General features: G+C 39.5%; 1 protein-coding gene across 1 annotated transcript in view; it reads right to left on the reverse strand.

Annotated features, from left to right (window-relative positions):
* Nucleotides 1-1,028: 1,028 nt before the first annotated feature.
* The window catches only part of C7 (complement C7), a 34,086-nt gene continuing 12,610 nt past the window's right edge, over nucleotides 1,029-22,504 (reverse strand). The window contains exons 8-18 of the mRNA XM_087958484.1: nucleotides 20,244-20,487; nucleotides 19,183-19,296; nucleotides 18,559-18,725; nucleotides 14,896-15,124; nucleotides 11,685-11,856; nucleotides 10,085-10,172; nucleotides 9,421-9,553; nucleotides 5,955-6,146; nucleotides 4,572-4,668; nucleotides 3,169-3,353; nucleotides 1,029-2,198 (exon numbers count right to left, since the gene is read on the reverse strand). Coding sequence (XP_087814610.1) covers nucleotides 1,996-2,198; nucleotides 3,169-3,353; nucleotides 4,572-4,668; nucleotides 5,955-6,146; nucleotides 9,421-9,553; nucleotides 10,085-10,172; nucleotides 11,685-11,856; nucleotides 14,896-15,124; nucleotides 18,559-18,725; nucleotides 19,183-19,296; nucleotides 20,244-20,487 — 1,824 coding nt within the window. The 3' untranslated portion in view covers nucleotides 1,029-1,995. The remainder of the gene's footprint in view (nucleotides 2,199-3,168; nucleotides 3,354-4,571; nucleotides 4,669-5,954; nucleotides 6,147-9,420; nucleotides 9,554-10,084; nucleotides 10,173-11,684; nucleotides 11,857-14,895; nucleotides 15,125-18,558; nucleotides 18,726-19,182; nucleotides 19,297-20,243; nucleotides 20,488-22,504) is intronic.

Genomic DNA, 22,504 nt, shown 5'->3' on the forward strand with positions numbered 1-22,504 from the left:
TTCAAGTCATGTCTTTTTAGCTTGATTTTGGGAAGGGGAGAGAGAGCGTATAGCACATAGGTGGAAGATTGCCTGCCATTACAATCCTCTATTGCAGGGGTGTCAAACTCACATTGTCACAGTGGTGTTGCGTGAGGTATTGGGACTTTTTCCCCCTTCACTAAACCAGGTGTGGGCATGGCCAGCATGTGACACGTCCAGCCCGCATGCCGGGAGTTTGACAGCCCTGCTCTATTGGCTTCCATCATTAGATTCATTTAGCTCTAAGTGTTGCAGGATGGAGGCTTCTTTTCAGGGGTGGAATTCTACCGGTTCGGACCGGTTCTATAGAACCGGTTGTTATGATGCTGTGCAGTTTAGAGAACCGGCAAATCGTGCCCCTGGCTGGCCTTACCCCTCTATGTCTGCCCCTCCCCTCCCCACCCAGTCAGCCCTTATTGTGCTTGCGCGACATCGCTGACTGCGTTCTCCCCCACCCAGTCATTCCTTAAGGTATTTCTTTTCTTTCTATGATCAGCTGTGTTGGGATTCCCATCACCGTCTTACTGCTTCACCCAGGAGGCTTCTCTGAGGGCCAGGAGGCAAAAAGGGACACCAGGGGGCAGGGGAACACCCCCTGCACTCCATTTTTTGCCTTCCTGGGCCCCAGGGAAGCCCCCTGGGAGCAAAAATGCCACCCAGGAAGCTCCCCTGAGGCCCAGGAAGCAAAAAAACTGGGGGAAGAAGCAGCAGCCATGCCCACTCAGTCACATGGACACACCCACCCAGCCACGCCCACCTAGCCACGCCCAAAGAACCGGTTGTTAAAATTTTTGAATCCCATTGTTGCTTCTTTTAAAGGCTGATTGGTCCTTTCAGCACATGGACTGATGATTTCATACTTCTAAGATGTACACTAATCGTTGTTTATCTATCACTGTTGAGTTTCATGCTTGCTGAACTTCAAACTTGCTGAAATTCTTTTGAGCTTGTTCAAAGATCAATAATGGTAAGGTCTGTGAATCACACTGAAGAAATCACACTGCCACAATTTTTAAAACAAGATTTATTGGTATGAAAAGTCAACTTCTTTGAATATTTCAGGACTGCTTGCTTGTTCAAAAACTTTTCATTAAAGTTTATTGTAAGATAAAGCCACAAAAAGAAACAAAAGCTAGAAAGTTAAGAGAAAGAAAAGTGCAAAGAGAAAGTAAGAAAAAAATAGTAGCAACCTCTAACTTTGTTCAGTGCAGTAAAGTACAAAAAATAATGACAACTCCACCTTTTGCCTCGCATTACTCAACATTTCAAGCCATTTCTATAACAAAAAAGCATTCTAATCATTAAAACCTAAAATCAGTTTCAATGATTTCAGTTTCAAGCAAAAAGTCCAGAAGCAGAATATTTCAGGATTGTTAAAAAGATCTTTCATCCCAACATCTGTCTCTCTCTCTCTTTTTTTTTAAGGCAAGGTGAAAGAGAGGTGGGTTATGGCAGGTGTCCAGAATTAACCATCTGCCAGGCAGAATGCAGATCACTAATCACAACTGTTAGCCTGCCAAATGCTAACAACATTACAGTTGTTGTTAGCTAGTCAAAAATTCATTTTTCCCTTAGTGCAGAAGTGCTAGACTTAAATCCCCAGGCCTGCACTGCATGTGGCCTGCAAAAGTGGAAAGTAGCAAATATACTGTATAACTATAAGTAATTACATCAACAGCATTTAATTTGCAAATAATGTAGAAATTAATTAGTTTTGAGGTCTTTTTGTGAGCTATTATTTTTTTAGAGTGTGGCCTGTAGCTATCACAAATAGGCCCAAACTGATTCTTGGTCAGAAAACGTTGCGTATATTTTTCCTACTGGGCTGCTCTAAACAATAAAATGTTTGCAAACCCTTCTTTCCATGTGTTATTTAACAGAAAGAGATATTTTGAAATGCACTCTTGTTTCTATTTGTCTGCCTCTTCACTGTTAATCACATTGTCCACTCAATTCTATTACCAATGGCATTAATTATTGGGAAATTTGGGAAATTTGTTGTGTAAGACAAGGTGTTATGCTAATTACACGGACATTCTCTCCATTGCATCTGAGGATGCCAGCCTCGCATTCTGTCATAGTCTGTGGTGCAGGACTTCCATTCACATTGACACAAATGCTTGTTCCAGTTTCTCTGCATTGCCCAGTTTCTCTGCATGTGCACGTGTTGGTGGGCTCTAAGTAACGGACAATTGTAAAGGTTATTAAAAATTTTTTATTATTATTATTATTATTATTATTATTATTATTATTATTATTATTATTATTATTATTATTATTATTATTATGTTATTAAAATTAAATTATTAAAATTGTAAAGGTTAACGCAATGAAAACAGAAAATCAGACCTGTAATACATAAACCAACCTAACCAATTGATTAAGTGAGAGTGATAGCTATATAAAAAGGCCAAATTAATAGGTTTATGGTTTGAAAAAAGTATTGGAAGTTTTCACCATTGGTCTAAGACATTCTCTCAGGCAAGGGTAACCACAGAGTATAGTCAGAAAAAGTTGAGCTGGTGGCCAGGATGATGTGATCACAACTCCAGCTAGAGTGTGTGTGTGTGTGTGTGTGTGTGTGTGTGTGTGTGTGTATGAGAGAGGGGGGTATTTATATATCTGCAAGAGACTTAAAAACAGATATTTGATCATACTGTGGTAGCTACCAGCTTGATTTTTCTGATGACACCCTGCAAATACATAGTTTCCAGGACAGACGCAACAGCAGCAGTAGATGTAACAGTAAACTTTGTGTGCATGTGTCCATGGCTGAATCTTGGTGACTGACTGGCAGTTTTCTTGGTGAAATTTTAGCAATGGTTTGCCATTGTCTGTTTTTTAGGACTAAGAGAGAGTGTGACCAGCTTAGCATCACCAACTGGCTTAGTGCCTAAGGCAGGACTAGAACTCACGGTCTCCTGGTTTCTAGCCCAGAATTGAAGGGTATCATGGGAAATGTGAGAACTTTTTTGAGAAAATCCAAAGAGACCAAAAATCCCTCAAGGAGAGAGAGAGAGAGAGAGAGAGGAGAGGGAGGGAGGGGGAGGGAGGGAGAGGGGAGAGAGAGAGAGAGAGAGAGAGAGAGAGAGAGAGAGAGATCTTTTATAGTCTCTTAACTTTTGGAAGTAAGGAAAAATCTCTTACCATTACAAATCTCCCACAACTGACAGGATTCACAACTTCTCTCAGATAGGGTACGGGCTCTGCAGTTTTCTTCACTCACTAAAAGGTATTGCCTGCCCCTACATTCGAGGGCATGTAACTTGCAAATAGTTAGCCACATGCTCCTCTGAGTTTTGGGGTCAGTAGCACACACATCCAGGGAAGAGCTGGAAAGGGGAAAAAAAATAATCATTCCAGCAAATCACCCACAATGCTCTTCTGACTTTTAAGAGCAGGAACACACTGTCTGAATCCTCCAGGCTGCCTGAAGTCCTTGAAAGCTCAGGATGCAACCTCCAAGCTCTGCTGCCAAATTGCAATTCTTAATATGTCGGAAGAGGAGTGTATTACACTAATGGATTTTAATCATGTGAATTGTCTTTAATATATATAAGCTGCATACATTCATTAACTAGTATGATGTCCTCAATCTCCATATAGAATAGAATAACAAAGTTGGAAGGGACCTTGGGGGTCTTCTAGTCCAACCCCATGCTTAGGCAAGAAACCCTACATCACTTCAGACAATCCAATCTCTTCTTAAAAACTTCCAGTGTTGGACATTCCCAACTTCTGGAGGCAAGTTGTTCCACTGATTAATCTAAGTGTCAGCAGATTTACCCTTAGTTCTAAGTTGCTTCTCTCCTTTATTAGTTTCCACCCATTGCTTCTTGTCCTATATTTTCCAACTTTGTGGTGGAATTCAAGGGCAAGTCCTATTGTAGCCTGAGACTGGAATCTGTCAATAGTCAAAGGATGGGATTGTCTTCCAGGATATATCCTGGATCCAGATGATGACAGTAGGTGAAGCTCTACTCCTCCAAAAACCCTATTCTCCACCATAAACTCTTTCCATTCACTGCTTGGTAGCAGAGGAAGAGTAAATAGCAATAATTTCCTCAAATCAAATTTCTCCCAACTTGTGTCAAAATGCAGGAACTAGAAGCGGAAATGTATTCATTTAAAAGTATTAAGAACTTTTACAAAACATAACTTTATATAGTTCAAGCACAATGCCAGGCCATGTTAATGGCAAGGATATGCCAGTAAGTCATTGTGTGTACATGTTGGTGCCAGTGGGCACTGTAAAAGATGGATAGTTGTTTGAAGAGTACCACATTCACTGTAAATATCCTTGTCCTCGGGGAAAAATCATGGAGTCTTTAATACTAGCCAAACCAGCACGTATTCTATTTAAACATCTCCAAACCATCCAGTCCTCCTCCAAACCTCCAGGTAAGTGTTCTATCCCACTATGAAGATAGCTTCATTATTTGCAAATAAAACTCAAGGGTTGTTTTCTCCAAAGCTTTTTAATTCATTCAGGACTCACACATTTAAGGCTTTAATTTAACAGAAATGGCAGATTTATTAAATCCACTCACCTGCATTCGTTTGGCAACTTACACACACACCGAGTCTCAAAAACTCTCTCCCAGGGTTGGCACTGAATCGCTGTTGGATGTGTTACTGGAGGGGCAACTGAAATGAGAGAAGAAACATACCAACACTAGAAGAAAATGGGAAACCAAAAAAAACCTTCCCCAGCATAGCCTCAGGAGTTTCTCTGAACTCTCGTTCATGGACCAATTTTGAATAAGGGATATGATACTTTAATGACAAAATTAGGGTTTACTTTTTAGAACTGGTGCACTTTTATTGCTATTGAGAGTCCAACTAAATAACCACTGTGCTTAAAATCACTTCATTAAATCTTCTCTAGATGCAATTGCTTAATAGTTACTTCAGCAATAGGAAGGTTTAAACCACGGCTGTCCAATATGGGCAACTTTAAGACATGTGAACTTTAACTGCCAGAATCCCCAGGCTGGCTGGGGAATTTTGGGAGTTGATGTCTAGAAATAGCAATAGCGATAACACTTTGACTTAAATACCACTTGACAGTGTTTTATAGGCCACTCTAAGTGGTTTACAGAGTCAGCATATTGCCCCCAGCAAGCTGGGTCCTCATTTTACCAACCTCGGAAGGATGGAAGCGTGAGTCAACCTTGAGGCTGATGAGATTTGAACTGCCGACCTGCTGGCAATTGGCAGTCAGCAGAAGTCACCTGCAGTACTGCATTCTAACCACTGCACCACCACGGCTCTTAAAATTGTCAAGGTTTGATGCCCTTGGTTTAAACTATTCCTCTTTGATCATCATTAAAACACAAATTATGCTCCTCCATCCATTGCAATCTGACTATCCCATTTTAATATTTGCATTTTAGACTGTGCTGTCATTTTATACATATAATAACATGTAAAAGAACTGTTATATTTTTTGGCCCCCTTTCAGTCTTCTGAAACCCAGCTTCCTATCATTGGATGAGAATGGGGATTAAACAAACTTTAGGCTACAAATTGGCTCATTAGAAGCAATCCTTTAATGGAGTACAATTATTGCACTCATGGAGGGTGCACGTGACCTTAAAGAAAAATTCATTGATTTAAACCTCACTGATCTCAAAGCAAAATTATCGGGAATATAAACTGCAAATACTAAAACTGAATTTATCTTAAGACAGGCAGTGCTTGGATCAGGGCTGACTGAAGACATTTTGCTACCAGAGACAAAAAGAGGAAGCACCCTTCATTTCATGTATAATACTTTTCTGGACCAGCAACTGGATTAAGAACAACTTTTGCGTCTCTACCACCTCTTCCACCTCCTAAGCAAACTAGCTTAGGAGGAAGAGATGATGATGGTAATGATAGCATCTACCAAACTGATGCTATTTTTTGAACTATTTAGAACTGAAACATACCTTGTTTTCTGCAATGGATTTCAGCAAAGTCAGGAGACCATTTCAGACTAGGTTCACATAGAAGAAGAGATGATCCTACTAGCTGCATGTCATTTGGGCATGACAGCTGGATTTTCTCTCCAATCTGATAGGAAGGCTTCATTGGATTTCCTCTCAATCTCCCTTCAAACCTTGGTAAAAGACAAGCCGTTTCTAAGGAAAAAAGAAAGAGGCAAAGACACAAATATTTTCAATTGCTGTTTTCTATTTTCCTGTTGAAGACAGTAGCCCTCACCTTTTTCAGCTGCATCTTGAAACTGAATCAGAAAGTAACGGAAGTGATATGTATACTTTGTATAAATTGTATGCATTGTATGTCTCTTTTTCCTACTTTTCTTCTTTTCTCTAACCACGCCCCCTTATTTTCTGTCTGCTCCACGTGACTTTTATTCTTTAATAATTTGGGTGATGAAAAATGTCAGGACCCAAATTAGATCCTGACCTATAAACTGAGGATTACAGAACTAAAAAATGGCTATATCCTATCCAAACATAGGCAGATACATGCAGAGGTGGTATTCAGCAGGTTCTGACCAGTTCTGGAGAACCGGTAGTGGAAATTTTGAGTAGTTTGGAGAAGTGGCAAAACCCACCTCTGACTGGAGATTTTACAGTATCCTTTCCCTGCCACGCCCACCAAGCCAAGCCCACAAAACCAGTAGTAAAAGAATTTGAATCCCACCACTGGTTCTGACCAGTTCTGGAGAACCAGTAGCGAACATTTTGAGTAGTTTGGAGAACCGGCATATACCACCTCCGACTACCCATCTAAATACCACCTCTACCCCCCCCCATCTATTCTCTGCCTTCCGAGTCCCAGCTGATTGGCTGGGTCTTCTTTTGTTGCCCTACACAGGAGAACAGAGCTGGGAAGCAGGTTAGTGGGGTGAAGAGGGAATGGGATTTTGCAGTAACCTTCCCACAGGAGTGGGGTGGGAATGGGGATTTTGCAATATCCTTCCCCTGCCATGCCCACCAAGCCATGCCCACAGAAACAGTAGTAAAAAATTTTGAATCCCGCCACTGGATACATGTGAAGAGATTCAAATGATCTAAAATTTTCCATTCACATTGGACCATAATTTCCATTATTCTCTGAATAGACTTAATAAAAGTTTTCCAATAGATTTAGAGCAGGGGTGGGGAATCATGGTTTCTTTATGGCCCATGGCTGCTTCAGGAATTCTGGGAGTTGAAGTCCACACATCATAAAAGAGCCATGGTTCCCCACCCCTGATTTAGATGCCCTGCCTAAAGACGGTTAGGTACCCCTTCTTCAGTTTAGCATGATCCAGATATGCTGACTTCGGCTTCCAAAATTCAACACATTGATTGCTAAGAATTCTGGAGGATAAAGTCATATCTGAAAGGTGCCCACAAACATAGGGATAGAATCAAGATCACGTGAAGTGTTAATACCACTTTATAATGCCTTGGTAAGGCCACACTTGGAATACTGCATCCAGTTTTGGTCACCACGATGTAAAAAAGATGTTGAGAGTCTAGAAAGAGCGCAGAGAACAGCAACAAAGGTGATTAGGGGACTGGAGGCTAAAACATATAAAGAACGGATACTGGGATGAGGATGTCTAGTTTAATGAAAAGAAGGTCTGGGGTGACAGCAGTGTTCCAATATCTCAGGGGCTGCCACAAAGAAGAGCAAGTCAAGGTATTCTCCAAAACACCTGAGGGTCGGACAAGAAGCAATGGGTGGAAACTAATCAAGGAGAGAAGCAACCTAGAACTAAGGAGAAATTTCCTGACAGTTAGAACAATTAATCATTGGAACAACTTGCCTCCAGAAATTGCAAATGCTCCAACACTGGAAGTTTTTAAGAAGAGATTGGATAACTATTTGTCACATTGGGGAAAGCTGGATAAGCACAGAATATTCTTCTTTTGTTTGAATTATATAATATTTGAGTAACCAGATTTTTAAAAAAGAGACAAAAAAAGATTTATTGGGAGTTAAAAAAAAAAACCTAGTGCATGATCATGGTGCATGGGAGACTTGGTGCTTTCTGAGCCTGGCTATTTTCCTTGCAGACTTTCATTACCCAGCTTAGGTAACATCAGTAGTATCTCTGCAAGAAAACAAACAAGCCCAGAGACCACAAAGGACCCTTCATTTCAAACCTGAGCTACAAATATTCTCCTTTATTGGTATTTTATATTTTATTTTATTAGTTTTATTTATTAATTTAGTACTGCTCATCTCACTCTCAGACTGACTCTATCCTACAGTGACTATGTCCTCTATCATGATGTGGAAAAAGTGAGTAGGAGTGTATTTTATTTTCTTCCTTTTTCAAAATACTACTGGGGTGGGTGTGTGTGTGTGTGTGTGTGTTTAGATCTGAATCAGTCTTGACTTCTAGTTTTCCATTGCTTCCTTCCTAGGGCTGAGAGAGAGATGAACTGGGCCAAAACAATCCAGTTGACTTTGGGCCTAGGGCAGGACTAGTATTCACAATTTCCTGCTTTCTAATCTGGAACATTTCATTACTACATCAATTGGCTCTGAAGTTAATGCTAACGATGGGAAATTGGAGAAAGACAAAAAGAAGTACTTCCTTACCTAGTACTGTGATGGTGAACCTATGGCATGTGTGCCGGAAGTGGCGCGCAGAGCATTTCTCCAGGCATGCCAGCCCTCACCCGTTGCTCTTCCAGGTTCCAGTGTGCACATGTGTGCTGCCAGCTGGTCTTTGCACATGTGGGAGTGCCGTAAACTGGAAGAGCAGCTCCCTGATGCGTATGTGTGAGCCAGGGAGCTGAGCTTATAATTTCTGGTGCATGCATGTGCGTTGATCAGCTGGTCTTCATGCATGCATGCGCACAGAAACCAGAACACCAGGTGCCAAGCGTGCATGCACATGCCAGAAACTGGAAGGTCAGCTTCCCGGCGTGCGCATGCGCACCAGGAAACTGCTCTTCTGGTTTCCAGTGCTCTCATGCATGCACACATGAGTTCCCATTTCAGCACTCAGCGGTGAAAAGGTTCACTAACACTGACCAAGTACATACTTAAAACTGTAGATCTAGGCAATTTCCTTTCCTATCAACAACTGACAAGTTGGTGAGAAAATCCAGTGAAGTCAATACCCTCATGCAGTGTTACTCAATTGCAATAGTTTGTAAGTTATGTGAATTTCAACTCTGTCTGGGAAATTCTGGGAATTGAAGCTGTGGATGTTGAGAAACACTGTTCAGATGGATGTCAACAAATATTGTTTCTTCCAGCTAAAAGGGCTTATCCGTCCCAATACCAATCTTTAGGGAATACCACTAAAGTAGTGATATTATATTTTTATCCTACTTACAGTCATTCTAAAGTGGTCTCTTTGGCCTTTATGGAAAAAGATATAGGACTAAACAGACTTTTTGGTCTGTTTTAGCAGTAATTATCTGCTATTCTTATACATACTCTGGCAGTTGATCGCTCCAATAGTCCACTTCAAGCCTTCAGCACAGGTAGCAACTGGGTTTCCTACAATTACGTATCCAGTGTTGCAAGCATAATGGATGCTTTTCCCCACAGGATAGAATGAATCAGCGTCCTAGGAAAAACCAACAGCCTTGAGAATTACTGAACTGAACAAACAAATTTTATATGCAGAATATTCTTAGGAAATATATCAAACAATACAACAGTGGTTTTTCTTTGGCTTGTGCATTTTTGAAATATCAGTAACAGTTGGAATTGAGTATTTTTTTCTGTAGAACAATAATAGGACCACAAAAAACCTTCTAGCAGTAATATAGTCTCTGGATCTTTGGTGAAAATAGTTAAGAAGTCAAAAACATCTTGCCTATCTTCCAAAAAGAGGAGAGAAGGTAGAAAAGAGAGAAAATACTTCAGTGGGTGTAATGAAGTATGTCAAATGATTGTGGTCCTTCTGTTCTAGCTGTCTTATCCCAAGGGATTGAATTACTATAGTCATGCTACCAGGAAAATCAGACTGTTTCAATGCCAGTGATAAAAATAAACCACATATGGGGCTTTTTTCTGAATAAGTCAATCTAAGTTACATTTCTGTATCTGCACACAAATTTGGAATCCAAGGAGTATTCTTCTATGACTTACTTACTTCAACATATCCATTTTCCAAGGGAGGTGGTGATGGGCAGGATTCTCTGACAGTTCCAGAAGTATCAAAGCAGTGTGGCTCAATTGTTCTACAAAGCAAAACATGACAGACTGCATTTTATCAAATACCCTTCAAGATATTTGTCACCTTTTGTTTCAAAATGCTTCATGCATCCATCCCCCCCCCTCTCTGAAATATGTGAAATATCTACAGACCCCTCACATTCTGAACATAAATTGTTTCAACTTCTACCCTCAGAACGATGCTATAGAGCACTGCACACCAGAACAATTAGACACAAGGACTGTTTTTCCCCCGAATGCCATTACTCTGCTAAACAACTAATTCCCACAACACTGTCAAACTATTTACTAAGACTGTATTAGTATTATTCTTCTCATCCTTCCTATTACCTATCTCCTCCCCCTTATGACTATAACCTAGTTGCTTGTATCTTTACAATTTATATTGTATTATTTAGTTTTCTAGTATGATTTGATTGCTTATTTAGTATCCTATGACAATCACTAAGTGTTGTATCTTATGATTCTTGATGAATGTATTTTTTTTCATGTACACTGAGAGCATATGCATCAAAGACAAATTCCTCGTGTGTCCAATCACACTTGGCCAATAAAGAATTCTATTCTATCTAGCTATCCTCTATCACATTTCTACACTGCCCAGCTCACTTAAGTGAATCTGAATTGGTTTACAATAAAAAAACATACTATACTATAAAAGAATAAACAAAAAGAGTTCAAACAAACTTAAAAACAATATTAAAAATTTAGCTATTACAAAATTGCTGAGGCAGAGGAAGCATCTTTATGTCACACCAACCACTGCCAGGGTGGCATATCCCTCTTAGATCCCCCATGTCAATTTACAGAACCAGGTCTTAACTCTCTTTCCTATGGCCAGAAAAGTGGGGGCCCACCTCACCTCTGAAGGTAAAATGTTCCAGATATGGGAGAAATGGAAGAGAAGACTAGTCGAAGACACTATTTTACAAGATTATTCAACATTGAGTATAAATTGTATGGCATTATATATATTGTGTGTATGTGTGTGTATATATGCATATGTGTGTATACACACACACACACACACCTCTGCAATTGATAATAAATTTGAATATGTCTAATGCTGAATAGCCTTGTGTATGTGAGTGTGCACCATTGTCAAAAATATTTTTATATGTTGATCTTAAATTGACTATAGGGACACAGTGGCTCAGTGGCTAAGATGCTGAGCTTGTCGATGAGAAAGGTCAGCAGTTCGGCGGTTCGAATCCCTGGCACCACGTAACAGAGTGAGCTCCCGTTACTTGCCCCAACTTCTGCCAACCTAGCAGTTTGAAAGCATGTAAAAATGCAAGTAGAAAAACAGGGACCACTTTGGTGGGAAGGTAACAGCGTTCCGTGCGCCTTTGGCATTTAGTCATGCCAGCCACATGATCACAGAGACATCTTCGGACAGCACTGGCTCTTCGGCTTTTTAACGGAGATGAGCACCACCCCCTAGAGCTGGAAACGACTAGCACGTATGTGCGAGGGGAACCTTTATCTTTTAAATTGACTATCAATAGTATTCCTACCGAAAATGTTGCAACTCTTCATCCTCACACTGAGGGTTTTGAAAGCTTTCCCCAATGCAAGATCTTCCACCACCCTGTGGGAAAGGATTATTACAACTCCGACTTCTGGACTTCCTTCCACTAGTACATGGGCTCCAAGAAGACCAGCAGCTCCAACCTCCATTAATGACTCCTATAACATGAAAGAAAAAGCTTGCCTATTGTAAAATTGTAATTTAACCCCATAATCAGAGCTGGAACCATAATATCAGATATAAGACAGAGCTTCCCTGATGCAAGTCCATTAGTTTTCCATTTATATACCTCCAGAACCCAAGTCTTCATTATAGGGATTTTTTTTTTTTAACAATGAATGCTCCTATTTTCCCTTCTTTTTCTGAAATGTTTTGTTTTCATCAATTATTGAACTTGACATGGACTTTTCTTGACCTGGAACATCTGTCAGTATTTTCTAGCATCTCCAACTGATGACGAGGAAGCACATTTATCCTGTGAAGGCCCTCCTGTTTTCCTTTGAAAATGTACTGGTGACTCACTCCTTTTGTTTTTTGCTAAGCTTCCTCCTTTTGCAATTGGGATTCAATTACCTCTAAATATTTGAGAAAATATCTTTCACTGTCAAACAATTCTTACTGTGACTGGTACATAACCAAAATCAACCTCAATGTAATGTCCATTAACTGATATTAAATCTACCCTCTGTAGCAATCGGGAAACACTTTTGTTTCAACTTATACTGGGTAAATACACATTTGTTTCAACATTTCCTTGTAGAATGTGGTTTCAAGATGGCTCATTTGCTTTTCACAAATACAATAGCAGAAGATGGAACCATACAATACAGAACAGAGTGATGCTATTACTTCCCATATATTGGACATTATGATTCTACAAATGCAGACCAAAGGTTGTGTTACACTTTTTAACAGCTGTGCTTGTGATGCTACAGCTGTCCCGTGTTCAGGTGGTGATCGGTGGATTGGATGTTGTACACTCTACACTAGTGTTTCTCAACCTTAGCCACTTTAAGACAAGTGGACTTCAACTCCCAGAATTCCCTAGCTATGCTGCCTGGGAATTCTGGGAGTTGAAGTCCATTCGTCTTAAAGTGGCTAAAGTTGAGAAAAACTGCTCTACACCAAACCCTTTCTTAGCTCTTTCCTACTGAAGGGAAGAACCTGGGAACTAAATAATCATAGAACATTTATTGCTCAGCTATAGGTATCTTGGAAACAACATTGAAAGTGTTTCAGTATTTATTTGCTTCTTTGTGTTTTAGATTTCTTCCCATCATAATCAAAAGGCTTTCATTGGGTTATACTTAGCATCAGAGTTCACACTATTATGCTTAACCACATCAATTAAATGTTTTGGATGTTCATTTAATAAGTATGTTGTGTAACAGAGCAGCCAGTATGTACCACAAGGTTAGGAGACAGGAGATACTCATAGCTCTCTTTGTGGATTACACTATCTTGTGCAAGGATTTCTGATGCGCAGAAGGAACTGAGGGGAAAAAAGAGATGATCTTCCATGACTGGAGTGAAAGGTTTCACTCTCAATTTATTTCTCCTTAAATGCTCCTAAATATGTATCGGTTCCTTTCCTGTCTAATATTAAGAAGCCTGATCTTTAACTATCAGACCCGGCAGTCCTCATTTAGCAACCAAAATTGGGACCGGCAATTCGGTCATTTAAGCAATGTGGCTGCTAAGTGAAGCTGCAACTGGGTTTATGATTTACTTCAGCTTTCCTTTGCTTCACAGGTAGTCCTCAGATTATAGCAGCAGCAGCAATGGGAACTGGAGTTGCTGTCACTAAGTGATGCAATTGTAAAGTGCAATGTCACATGACTACATCAGTCCCGGTTGTCGTTGTAACCCTACGATGTGTAAATGGTTAAGCAGGAAATGGTGGGAGTCCCAAGTAAGCGGCGTGGGAAGGGATTTTACTTTTTCATCACCATCATTGCAAGTAATCATTGTAAGAGGTAGTTACTACATGAGGACAGCCTGTATATAGTTTCATTCTTATAAATGCAGTTTATCTAAAAACTCATGAGTTACTGTTAAGTATGTTCCCATAAACACTACTTTGCTTAGCCTGATATTAGTTACAGTCAGAGAATAGCTTTTTTTTTTCCCCTACAGGGGAATTACTGAGTCTATCATCTGCACCTCTATAACTTTCTGGTTTGGTTCTGCAACCCAACAGGACAGACACAGACTTCAGAGGAGAATTAGGACTGCAGAAAAAACAATTACTACCAACCTGCCTTCCATCAAGGAGCTGTATACTGCACGAGTCAAAAAAAGGGCTGTGAAAATATTTACAGACCCCTCACATCCTGAACATAAACTGTTTCAACTCCTACACTCAAAACGATGCTATAAAGCACTGCACACCAGAACAACTAGACACAAGAACAGTTTTTTCTCGAACGCCATCACTCTGCTAAACAAATAATTCCCTCAACACTGTCCAACTATTTACTAAGTCTGCACTACTATTATTATTAATCTTCTCATCACTCCTTATCACCCATCCCCTCCCACTTGTGATTGTATGACTGTAACTTTGTCGCTTGTATCCTTACGATTTATATTGACTGTTTCCTAGTATGATTTGATTGCTTAGTGTACCCCATGACTATTATTAAGTGTTGTACTTTCTGATTCTTGACGAATGTGTCTTTTCTTTTATGTATACTGAGAGCATTTTCCTCGCAAGACAAATTCCTTGTGTGTCCAATCACACGAGGAAGAATTCTAATTCTAATTCTAATTCTACGGTATGTTTAATGCAATCATACAATTTCTATTTAGGTGGTCGTCAAACAGAAATTATAAATTTGAAAGAACAAAATTTAAAAAAACCTAAAATGTGACAGGACAATAGGGTCCTTATGCATGCCCCCTTACAAACCTTGGAATTAAAACTGTGAAAATTAGTAGCTGAGACAGCTGAATTGGGTAAGATATTCCAGACTTTGACAACCCCATTGCAAAAAATGAATTTTTTTTACAACCACCTTTTATATATATATTTTTAAAAAAGCTTACAATCAACATTAAAGCACTTTACACTAATTTCTGTAGCAGCTCTGTAGAAATATTCCAAATTACAAAAAGGATGCACGGAGAAGATTGAGTGTTATACATTGTCCAGACTATATTAAATCCCTGACTTCTGTGGAGGAAGAACTACTTACCTGGCTGATCTTGTACAAGAGTTCCCAGTTCACAAGCTGCTCCAAAGGTATATGGTTTGCAAAAACACATGCACTGAGTTCCTTCCACAGCCGGCTGACCGCCGTTCTGACATGGCTTGCACTTGCAGGGGTCATTCTCAGTCAAATATTCTTCAATTGCCTTTTTCAGGTGCAGTTTCTTGACCGAAGCACATGGTACTTCCTTTACCAACTCATAGAGTGGTGCCAGCTAAATAGAAGGCAGACCGTTAAGAATTCCACTATTCTGCCTGGATACCTCTGGTATACATTAACTTGAATTTTAAACTAAGTCTACACAGAATAATGAGCACTGTCTGTAACACTTCATATTTGCATTAACATCCAAAGGACTTAAAAGTTATTTATTTATTTATTTATTTAGCTAGTTAACTGGTTTTTTGTTTGTTTGTTTATTTATTTTTTGTTTATTTATTTATTTATTTATTTGTTTTTTATACTTTTTAACTGCCATCTCCCTTAGAGTGGGGCTCTGGGCAGTGTAGGGGTTCTGAGTGCTATATTATATTAATATTTTGTTGTCCAATACCACACAACTCCATGGAACACAGTATGCCAAGCCCCCCGGTCATCCATTGTCTCCTGGAGTTTGCCCAAATTCATGCCCACTACGTCAATGACCCTATCTCTAACATCTCATCCTCTGCCAACCCCTTCTTTTTTTTGCCAAGACTGACTTGATCTTGGGATTTGGAGATGATGGAAACATGACGAAGATGGGGAACAGATTAACATGACAATTTCTTGATAGAAAGAAGGATGAAAGGCATAACTGTGGATTTCCTCTCTTTTAAAAATGTAATAATAATATTTAACAACTGTCGATAAGAAAGACAAAAAAGTTTGCATAGTGGAAGTGCCTGGAGACAGCAGAAGAGAAGAGAAAGAACTGGAAAGGACAACAACATGCAAAGACCTACAAATAGAAAGAGAACAACTGTGGCAAAGGCAAGCAAGGTACCAATAGTAATAGTGCCTTGTGTGCAGTCCCAAAACAACTGGAGCACCACTTGAACATCACAGGCATTGACAAATTCACCATCAGTCAATTGTGGAAGGTGGCTTTACTGGGAATAACTTCTATCCTGCAACAATATCTGTAACACTATCAAACATTGAAATCTGCTTATCCCAGGTCCTTGGTAAGGACTCAATAGGTAGACAAAAATGCTAAACCCAGTCTGAACATCTGGCTGACTGTGTGATTATCAATAATAATTATTTTATTATTAAATTGATTGAATTAATATGATGCCAGACTCCCATCAATTTCCTTTCTCTTTTTTTTTGTTTCTAAAACTTCAAACAGTAACTGTGATTTTAACAGCAGCCTAAGTCCCTTCTATGGTTCCATAGTACTTTAAAAGTAGATTTCTATTATGTAAATATACCCATTTTTTCAGTGCAGGGCTGAAGGGTACATTTCTAAGATAAGTTTCAAAAACAAAAACTCACACAAATACCATCAAAAGTGAAAAAGAGAGAGTAGAAAAATAAAAGCCAGAGTTAAAGTAATTCTGATGCAAATCAAACCTTTTAAGAATTGAAATTACATTTGCCTTCCAAGATACCATCTGTTTAACATTTCTGAATAATGAAAAACAGAACAACTGCTTTGCATGATATGACATAAAATAAAGTAAAACAATATTCAGACAAATGCTTCAGGGGGGAAAAACAGCAGCATTTTGACACTCAAAATATAATCTGTAGAAGGGGGTGGACGGAAGAGGAGGGAAAAGTTACAGTTATTTTGAGACTTATAATCAATCAGTAATCCATGAAACTGCTTACTGTAGCTGACCTGCATTTAAAACAAGTCTCCTAGCTATGTTCCATACAAATCTATGTATGTTTTTGCATAGTTTATATCTGACGTTGCATAATTTCTGCTGGCCCAGGAGCTAAAAACATTTAGACTAATTAAAATATTTTAAATAATTTGCTGATGAATGCAAAATGGTCACAAGTGTATTGTTTTCATTTCATCTTGTCTAGTAAAGTTAATGGCAAGCTGCTTTTATTATCAACAGCAATTTTAAGGAACCAAAACAAATATAGGAAAGCAAAGCAAACATTTTATTTTTGTTTGAAATAGGAAAAGATGAAATCAACTTAGAGCAGTGGGTGCTCCAAAACAGAATCCTGGGATGATTTATAAGAGGTGGCCATAGCTACCATAGGTAGAGATATTATGTGGGTCAGGAATTCACAACCCGAGGCTTCAGAGTAATGTGTCTCAGCCTTGGCAACTTTAAGATGTATAGATTTCAACTCCCAGAGGTCCCCACAGCTTAAAGTTGCCAAGGTTGACAAACACTGCTTTAGAACATCAGTAATTCCCATAGAAAGCAATCACATACCCCCCCATATGATTATTTCTTTTTTTGAAATGCTAAAATCTTGTATGAGATTGTATGCAACTGAGGCCTGAGATCCTGAAATCTAACAATATCTTATAATCTTGCAAGATTCAAATAATCTTTTATAAGATTATTTTATAAAACTGTTGAGAGAATGTCTGCCCCTTTATACAAGATGGCACTTCATACCAACTCCCAATACATCTGGTGTAGATTTATGAGCGTTACTCAACCTCAGGAGTTAATGTCCATACATTTTAAAGTTGTTGAGGTTGAGAAACATTGTGAAATATAGGGCTAACATATTTTTGGCTGCAAAATCTTAATCAATACTACATTGTAGCAAGCAGATACAAAATCTTCTAGCTTTCTGCTGCACTCTAGCAGTGATCATACAGCCAATATGGTAGACCTAATGGAAGAAATGAAAATATTAACCAAGTTCCATGGTCCCTTATATATTTAGCAATCATGTGAACAAAAATATGCATATAGATATAGATAGTGGGATCACACACTGAGATAAGCCTTAATGCAGCTTATTTAGAATTGGCCTAAAATCAGGGTGGGCTGCTCCTGGTTCGCACCGGTTTGAGTGAATCGGATATTAATTTTACATCTGGTTCATTGGACCAGTAGTTGCAATGAAGGGCTGGTCCCAGCTACCCCACTCCACCCCTCCCAGGAGTCTCCACATGGCCTGTTTTGGATCCCAGGTAAGTGTAGGGCCCCATGCAGAGGCTCAGCGAGTGTGAAAAATGGGTCCTCTGGAGGCTCCGGAAGGCTGGAAAGGCTCATTTCTGGCCTCCAGTGGGCCTCTGGAGCCCAGGGAGGCCGTTTTCGCCCTCCTGGAGGCTCAAGGAAAGCCTCCGGAGTCCAGGGAGGGCAAAAAAGGAGCCTCCTGGAAGTTCTGGAAATGAGCTTGTTTCCAGCCTCCACACAGCCTCCGGAGCCCAGGGAGGCCATCTTTGCCCTTCTGGAGGCTTGAGGAAAGCCTCTGGAGCCCTGGGAGGGCGAAAATGCCCACTCACCCCACCATAGTGAAGGAGGCCAACTAGGCCACACCCACTATGGCCATGCCCACCTGGCAACCAGTCAGAGAACTGGTTGCTAAATTTTTTGAAGCCTACCCCTGCCTACAATATACATCAATATGGAATAACCAGAAGCAAGACCCCATTCATCATCTTTGCATATGAAAATGCTTGGCTTTGGATTATTGCAAAAGATTGTGCCTAATCTAAAGCAATCAAAGCCTTACCTTTCTTTTAATAACTGTGGGATGAAGGGACACTGTATGAGCCCAGCGGGAATATCGTTCGGTATTTGCAACTGGATTGTTAACGTCTATGAAAGCTAAACCAGCCACAGCTCCAGAATCCCCTCCCTCTACATATGGGTCAGCTTTAATCTGATCGTTGCGGACTCCTGGAAGGACAGACAGAGCATTTTAAAATTGAACAACTCAATCCAATGAAAAGGATTATGAGCCTGGTCAATAAACATGGTAAATCATAAGTGCTCTTAAGAACTTTATATTTAACTAAAATGCAGAGCTTAAAAGAACTACATCTTTATTTTAAACACAGAATTCCAACTTTTTAGAGTAACCCAGCCTCTCTTAAGGTACAATGGTCTGGAAGAGCAGCAGAGGACTGTTGTGACCTTCTAGATGGGTATTTTGTAGATAAAATGATTCTTATTTTCTCACAGCATTTCTACCTCGAAAGAAATGCACAGTGTTCAAGTAAGCCGAAATGTCCTTTTCCAATAACATATGAGTTTAATATTTCTAGAATTATCCTATTATTCAAAGTCCTTTAACATGGAATGCTGACAGTGAACATTCTCATATCTTCCTGGGGATATACCTGCAGTGCCTTACCTGAAGATTGCCTCACCAGTTCGTTGAGAGTTTCACATTCCACTTTCTTCTTCTTTACAATGATATAATTGTACCCAGAAGTAGTGCATTTATGCATATCCGTTAGACTGTACCCTAATGAAGCAGACAAGCATCAAAGAGGTTTGTTTCATTGCATGAAAATGGATTAGTGCATTCATCTTTCAGGTTGATCCGTAGATTTTGTTGTTATAGGCCCCAAGATAAGCCTGCTATTTAAACAGAGCAAATGTATTTATTGATTCTACTTTTATGTAGAAACCAATCACAACCACCCATTTTAAATATTTATCTTGATAACAAATAGAATTTATGTAATTCAGCAATTCATAAAAGCAATCCATGGATGGAAAAGGAAATCTAATAAACCAAATAGTGCCATGAATTTTAGTAAGGACTAAAATGATTGTAAGAAATGCCTTAATATTCATAATGCTAAAAGAAATTAGCAAGACTAATTTCATACTGGAGACCACTCCAGAAATAGCCCTGCCTTCCTAACCATATAACATACTGGAGATTCACATTATATTATTTATAGCTGAAACAGATGATCATCTTTATGAAGACAAGGTTTAACAAACTGGAATTTCAATTTTAAACAAGTTTAGTCACATGATTCAGGGCCAAGCTGGATAATACTGTAAATTATTAATTTATGTAATCCATTCACAGAGATATACTTTAAAAATGATTATTTTCTCTCGTTGCAAATAGCAGAAACAATGGATCTAATATGTGCCATGATTTAGGCAGAGGGTTAAAACACAATTGTGCAGTTTTTTGGATTTGGCGCAGAGCTGTGCAGTGGAACATAAAGAGAGTTTTAAAATTATACTAATATGTGTAACCACCTATGAAGGCTCTTCCTGCCTTACCTCACCCCAATAAAACAGTGAAACCCAGGACCTAAAATGATAATGTTTTTCATCTGATTGACTTGTAAAAGAAGTCTGAACCAAACAAGTAAGAATTCATGCAAAAATAGAGGACATTTCACTCATAAATCCTTGGTGTTCACAAATGACTACCTTAAACATTACCTCTTGAGTTAGCTTTATTTTTAGAGATATGAAAAATGGCTTTGTAATATCCTCCCAAAGATCCAGAATGCAGGAAATGTGTTCCATAAAGTTCAATAAGTCGGTGATATGCATTATATTCATAGAAGGAGGGAAGTCTAGAAAGCTCTCGCCAGAAGGGCTCCGCAAGGTTTAAAAATGTAGGTTGATTATTGAGGAACTGTGCAACTTCCACCGAATTTTCAATCACCATAAGATAGTTACTCTGGAAAGATAAGACATAAATCAGGCAGCTCTTTTCACAAGCATAAAAAGAGGCTGGATATGTGAGCTGGTATCCATTACATGTATCATATTCGGGTCATTATTTCAACCTTCACTCTTCAAAATTCAATTATCAGAACTTCCTACCCAACAAGTGGTACTCAGAAATATACAAACAGGGTCTTGTACATAGAACTTTGAAGTTTACAGGCAAATATCCGCATTTGTCCAGGGGTGGGATTCTACCGGTTTGGACCGGTTTGTAGTTCTGGTGATCATTTGGCCCCACCTACCCACCCCTGACCTTTTCCTGTGCTTTATTTTCTTGTTTTTGAGCACAGCTGATTCATGCAGCAGAGTGGTTTGCTGGGCATCAGCTGTTTACTCACTGGGGCTGCAGCAGAAGGTAAGTATTATAGCTAAAAATTGTCTTTTATAAATACTGTGTGCGCACATGTGAAGCGCGCGGTCACCGAACCAGTTGTTACACTGGTTGAATCGCACCACTGCATTTGTCTCAGTTGAGTCCTATAATAGTCACCACAGCCTATTAGTAGGTTAAAATGGACCTCCTCTCTCCTCTCCTTTCCCCTGCCCTGCCCTCCCCTTCTTATTCCTGGCATCTGATTTCCTTTCTCTTTATCTGATCTTTCAGTGATTAATACCAAAAGCTCACACTCTTGGTTTGATGTCAGTTGTTGATATGTTGTATTTTATTGTTAAAGTGATAAGAGTACAGCTTGGAAAATTCTGTTCAGCTTTTATTAAACATACTTGATACGTTTCTACAGCAGAAAGTTCAAACATGGAATGATCACCTCAACCATTTCAGACTCTGCCTCAACATCAAAAAAACTGAGAACTTCGAGATTGTTACCATCCCTCCCTAGAACACTTCAAATCAATGGAGAAAACCTAAAGAAGGTGGACATTTTTCAGTACCTGGGATCCCAACTCCAAGGCAACATCAACGTTGCCATCATTGATGACATCAATGGTGAGGTGCGAGCAAGGGTGAATCCAGCCTGGACGCATTGGTGAGAAATCATTGGTGTGTTATAGATGACAGATGAATGCCAACCCATCTTAAATCTAAAATTTACAAGACAACCATCCGTCCTGTTGCACTGTATGGCACTGAATGCTGGGCAGCAACAACAGGGATCGAAAGCTATCTCCATGCCATGGAAATGCAAATGCTTCATTGGATATTGGGCATCTCCCTTCTTGATCACATCACAAATGACATCATTCGACAACATTTTGGTGTGGCACCAATTATAGAGAAGATGAGAAAAGGCCGACTCTGCTGGTATGGACACCTTCCACCGTGGCCAAGACTGCCTATCAACTAGAAGTCAATGGCCGGCGACCTCGCAGGAGTTCAAAACAAAGATGGCAACAAAGATATGCAAGCCGTCTGCCTAATACCTACTTCAGGCTATGCCATCTCTTTTCTGACCATTCTCTTGGCAGCATATTTTCACCCCATCTTCCACATACTGTTACAGATTGACTGATTTTACTAGAAACATCTGTTAATAGGAGAGGATATGCTCTTTTCCGCAGCTCCGCATCATCACTCCAGCAGCCTCAAAATCTGCTGCAGCTCATTCCATTTCCAGAATATATTTTTGGAATTTGTTAGAAGATGAAGAAAATAGAAGAACGCCCCACTGCATTCACTGGCACTTTAGTCCATTTCACACTAAGTACTATACTTGATTAGCAGGGAAGCTGTTTGTGTTTTATTTATTTGTCAATTGCTTACAAGATAATAGGTATAACTAAAAACATAGTTATGAATACATGGATACATATAAGAAAAATAAAAAAATATAAAAGAAACAATAGGACAGGGATGGTAGGCACATTGGTGCACTTATGCACGCCCCCTACAGACCTCTTAGAAAAGGGGTGAGGTCAATAGTAGACAGTCTAAGGTTAAAGTTTTTGGGGTTTGGGGAAAAAACCATAGAGTCAGGTAGAGTATTCCAGACATTGACCACTCTGTTGCT

This window comes from Notechis scutatus, chromosome 2 (assembly GCF_049901735.1).
Source record: "Notechis scutatus isolate UNSWTSFEM ecotype Mainland chromosome 2, rNotScu1.2, whole genome shotgun sequence".
NCBI lineage: Eukaryota > Metazoa > Chordata > Lepidosauria > Squamata > Elapidae > Notechis > Notechis scutatus.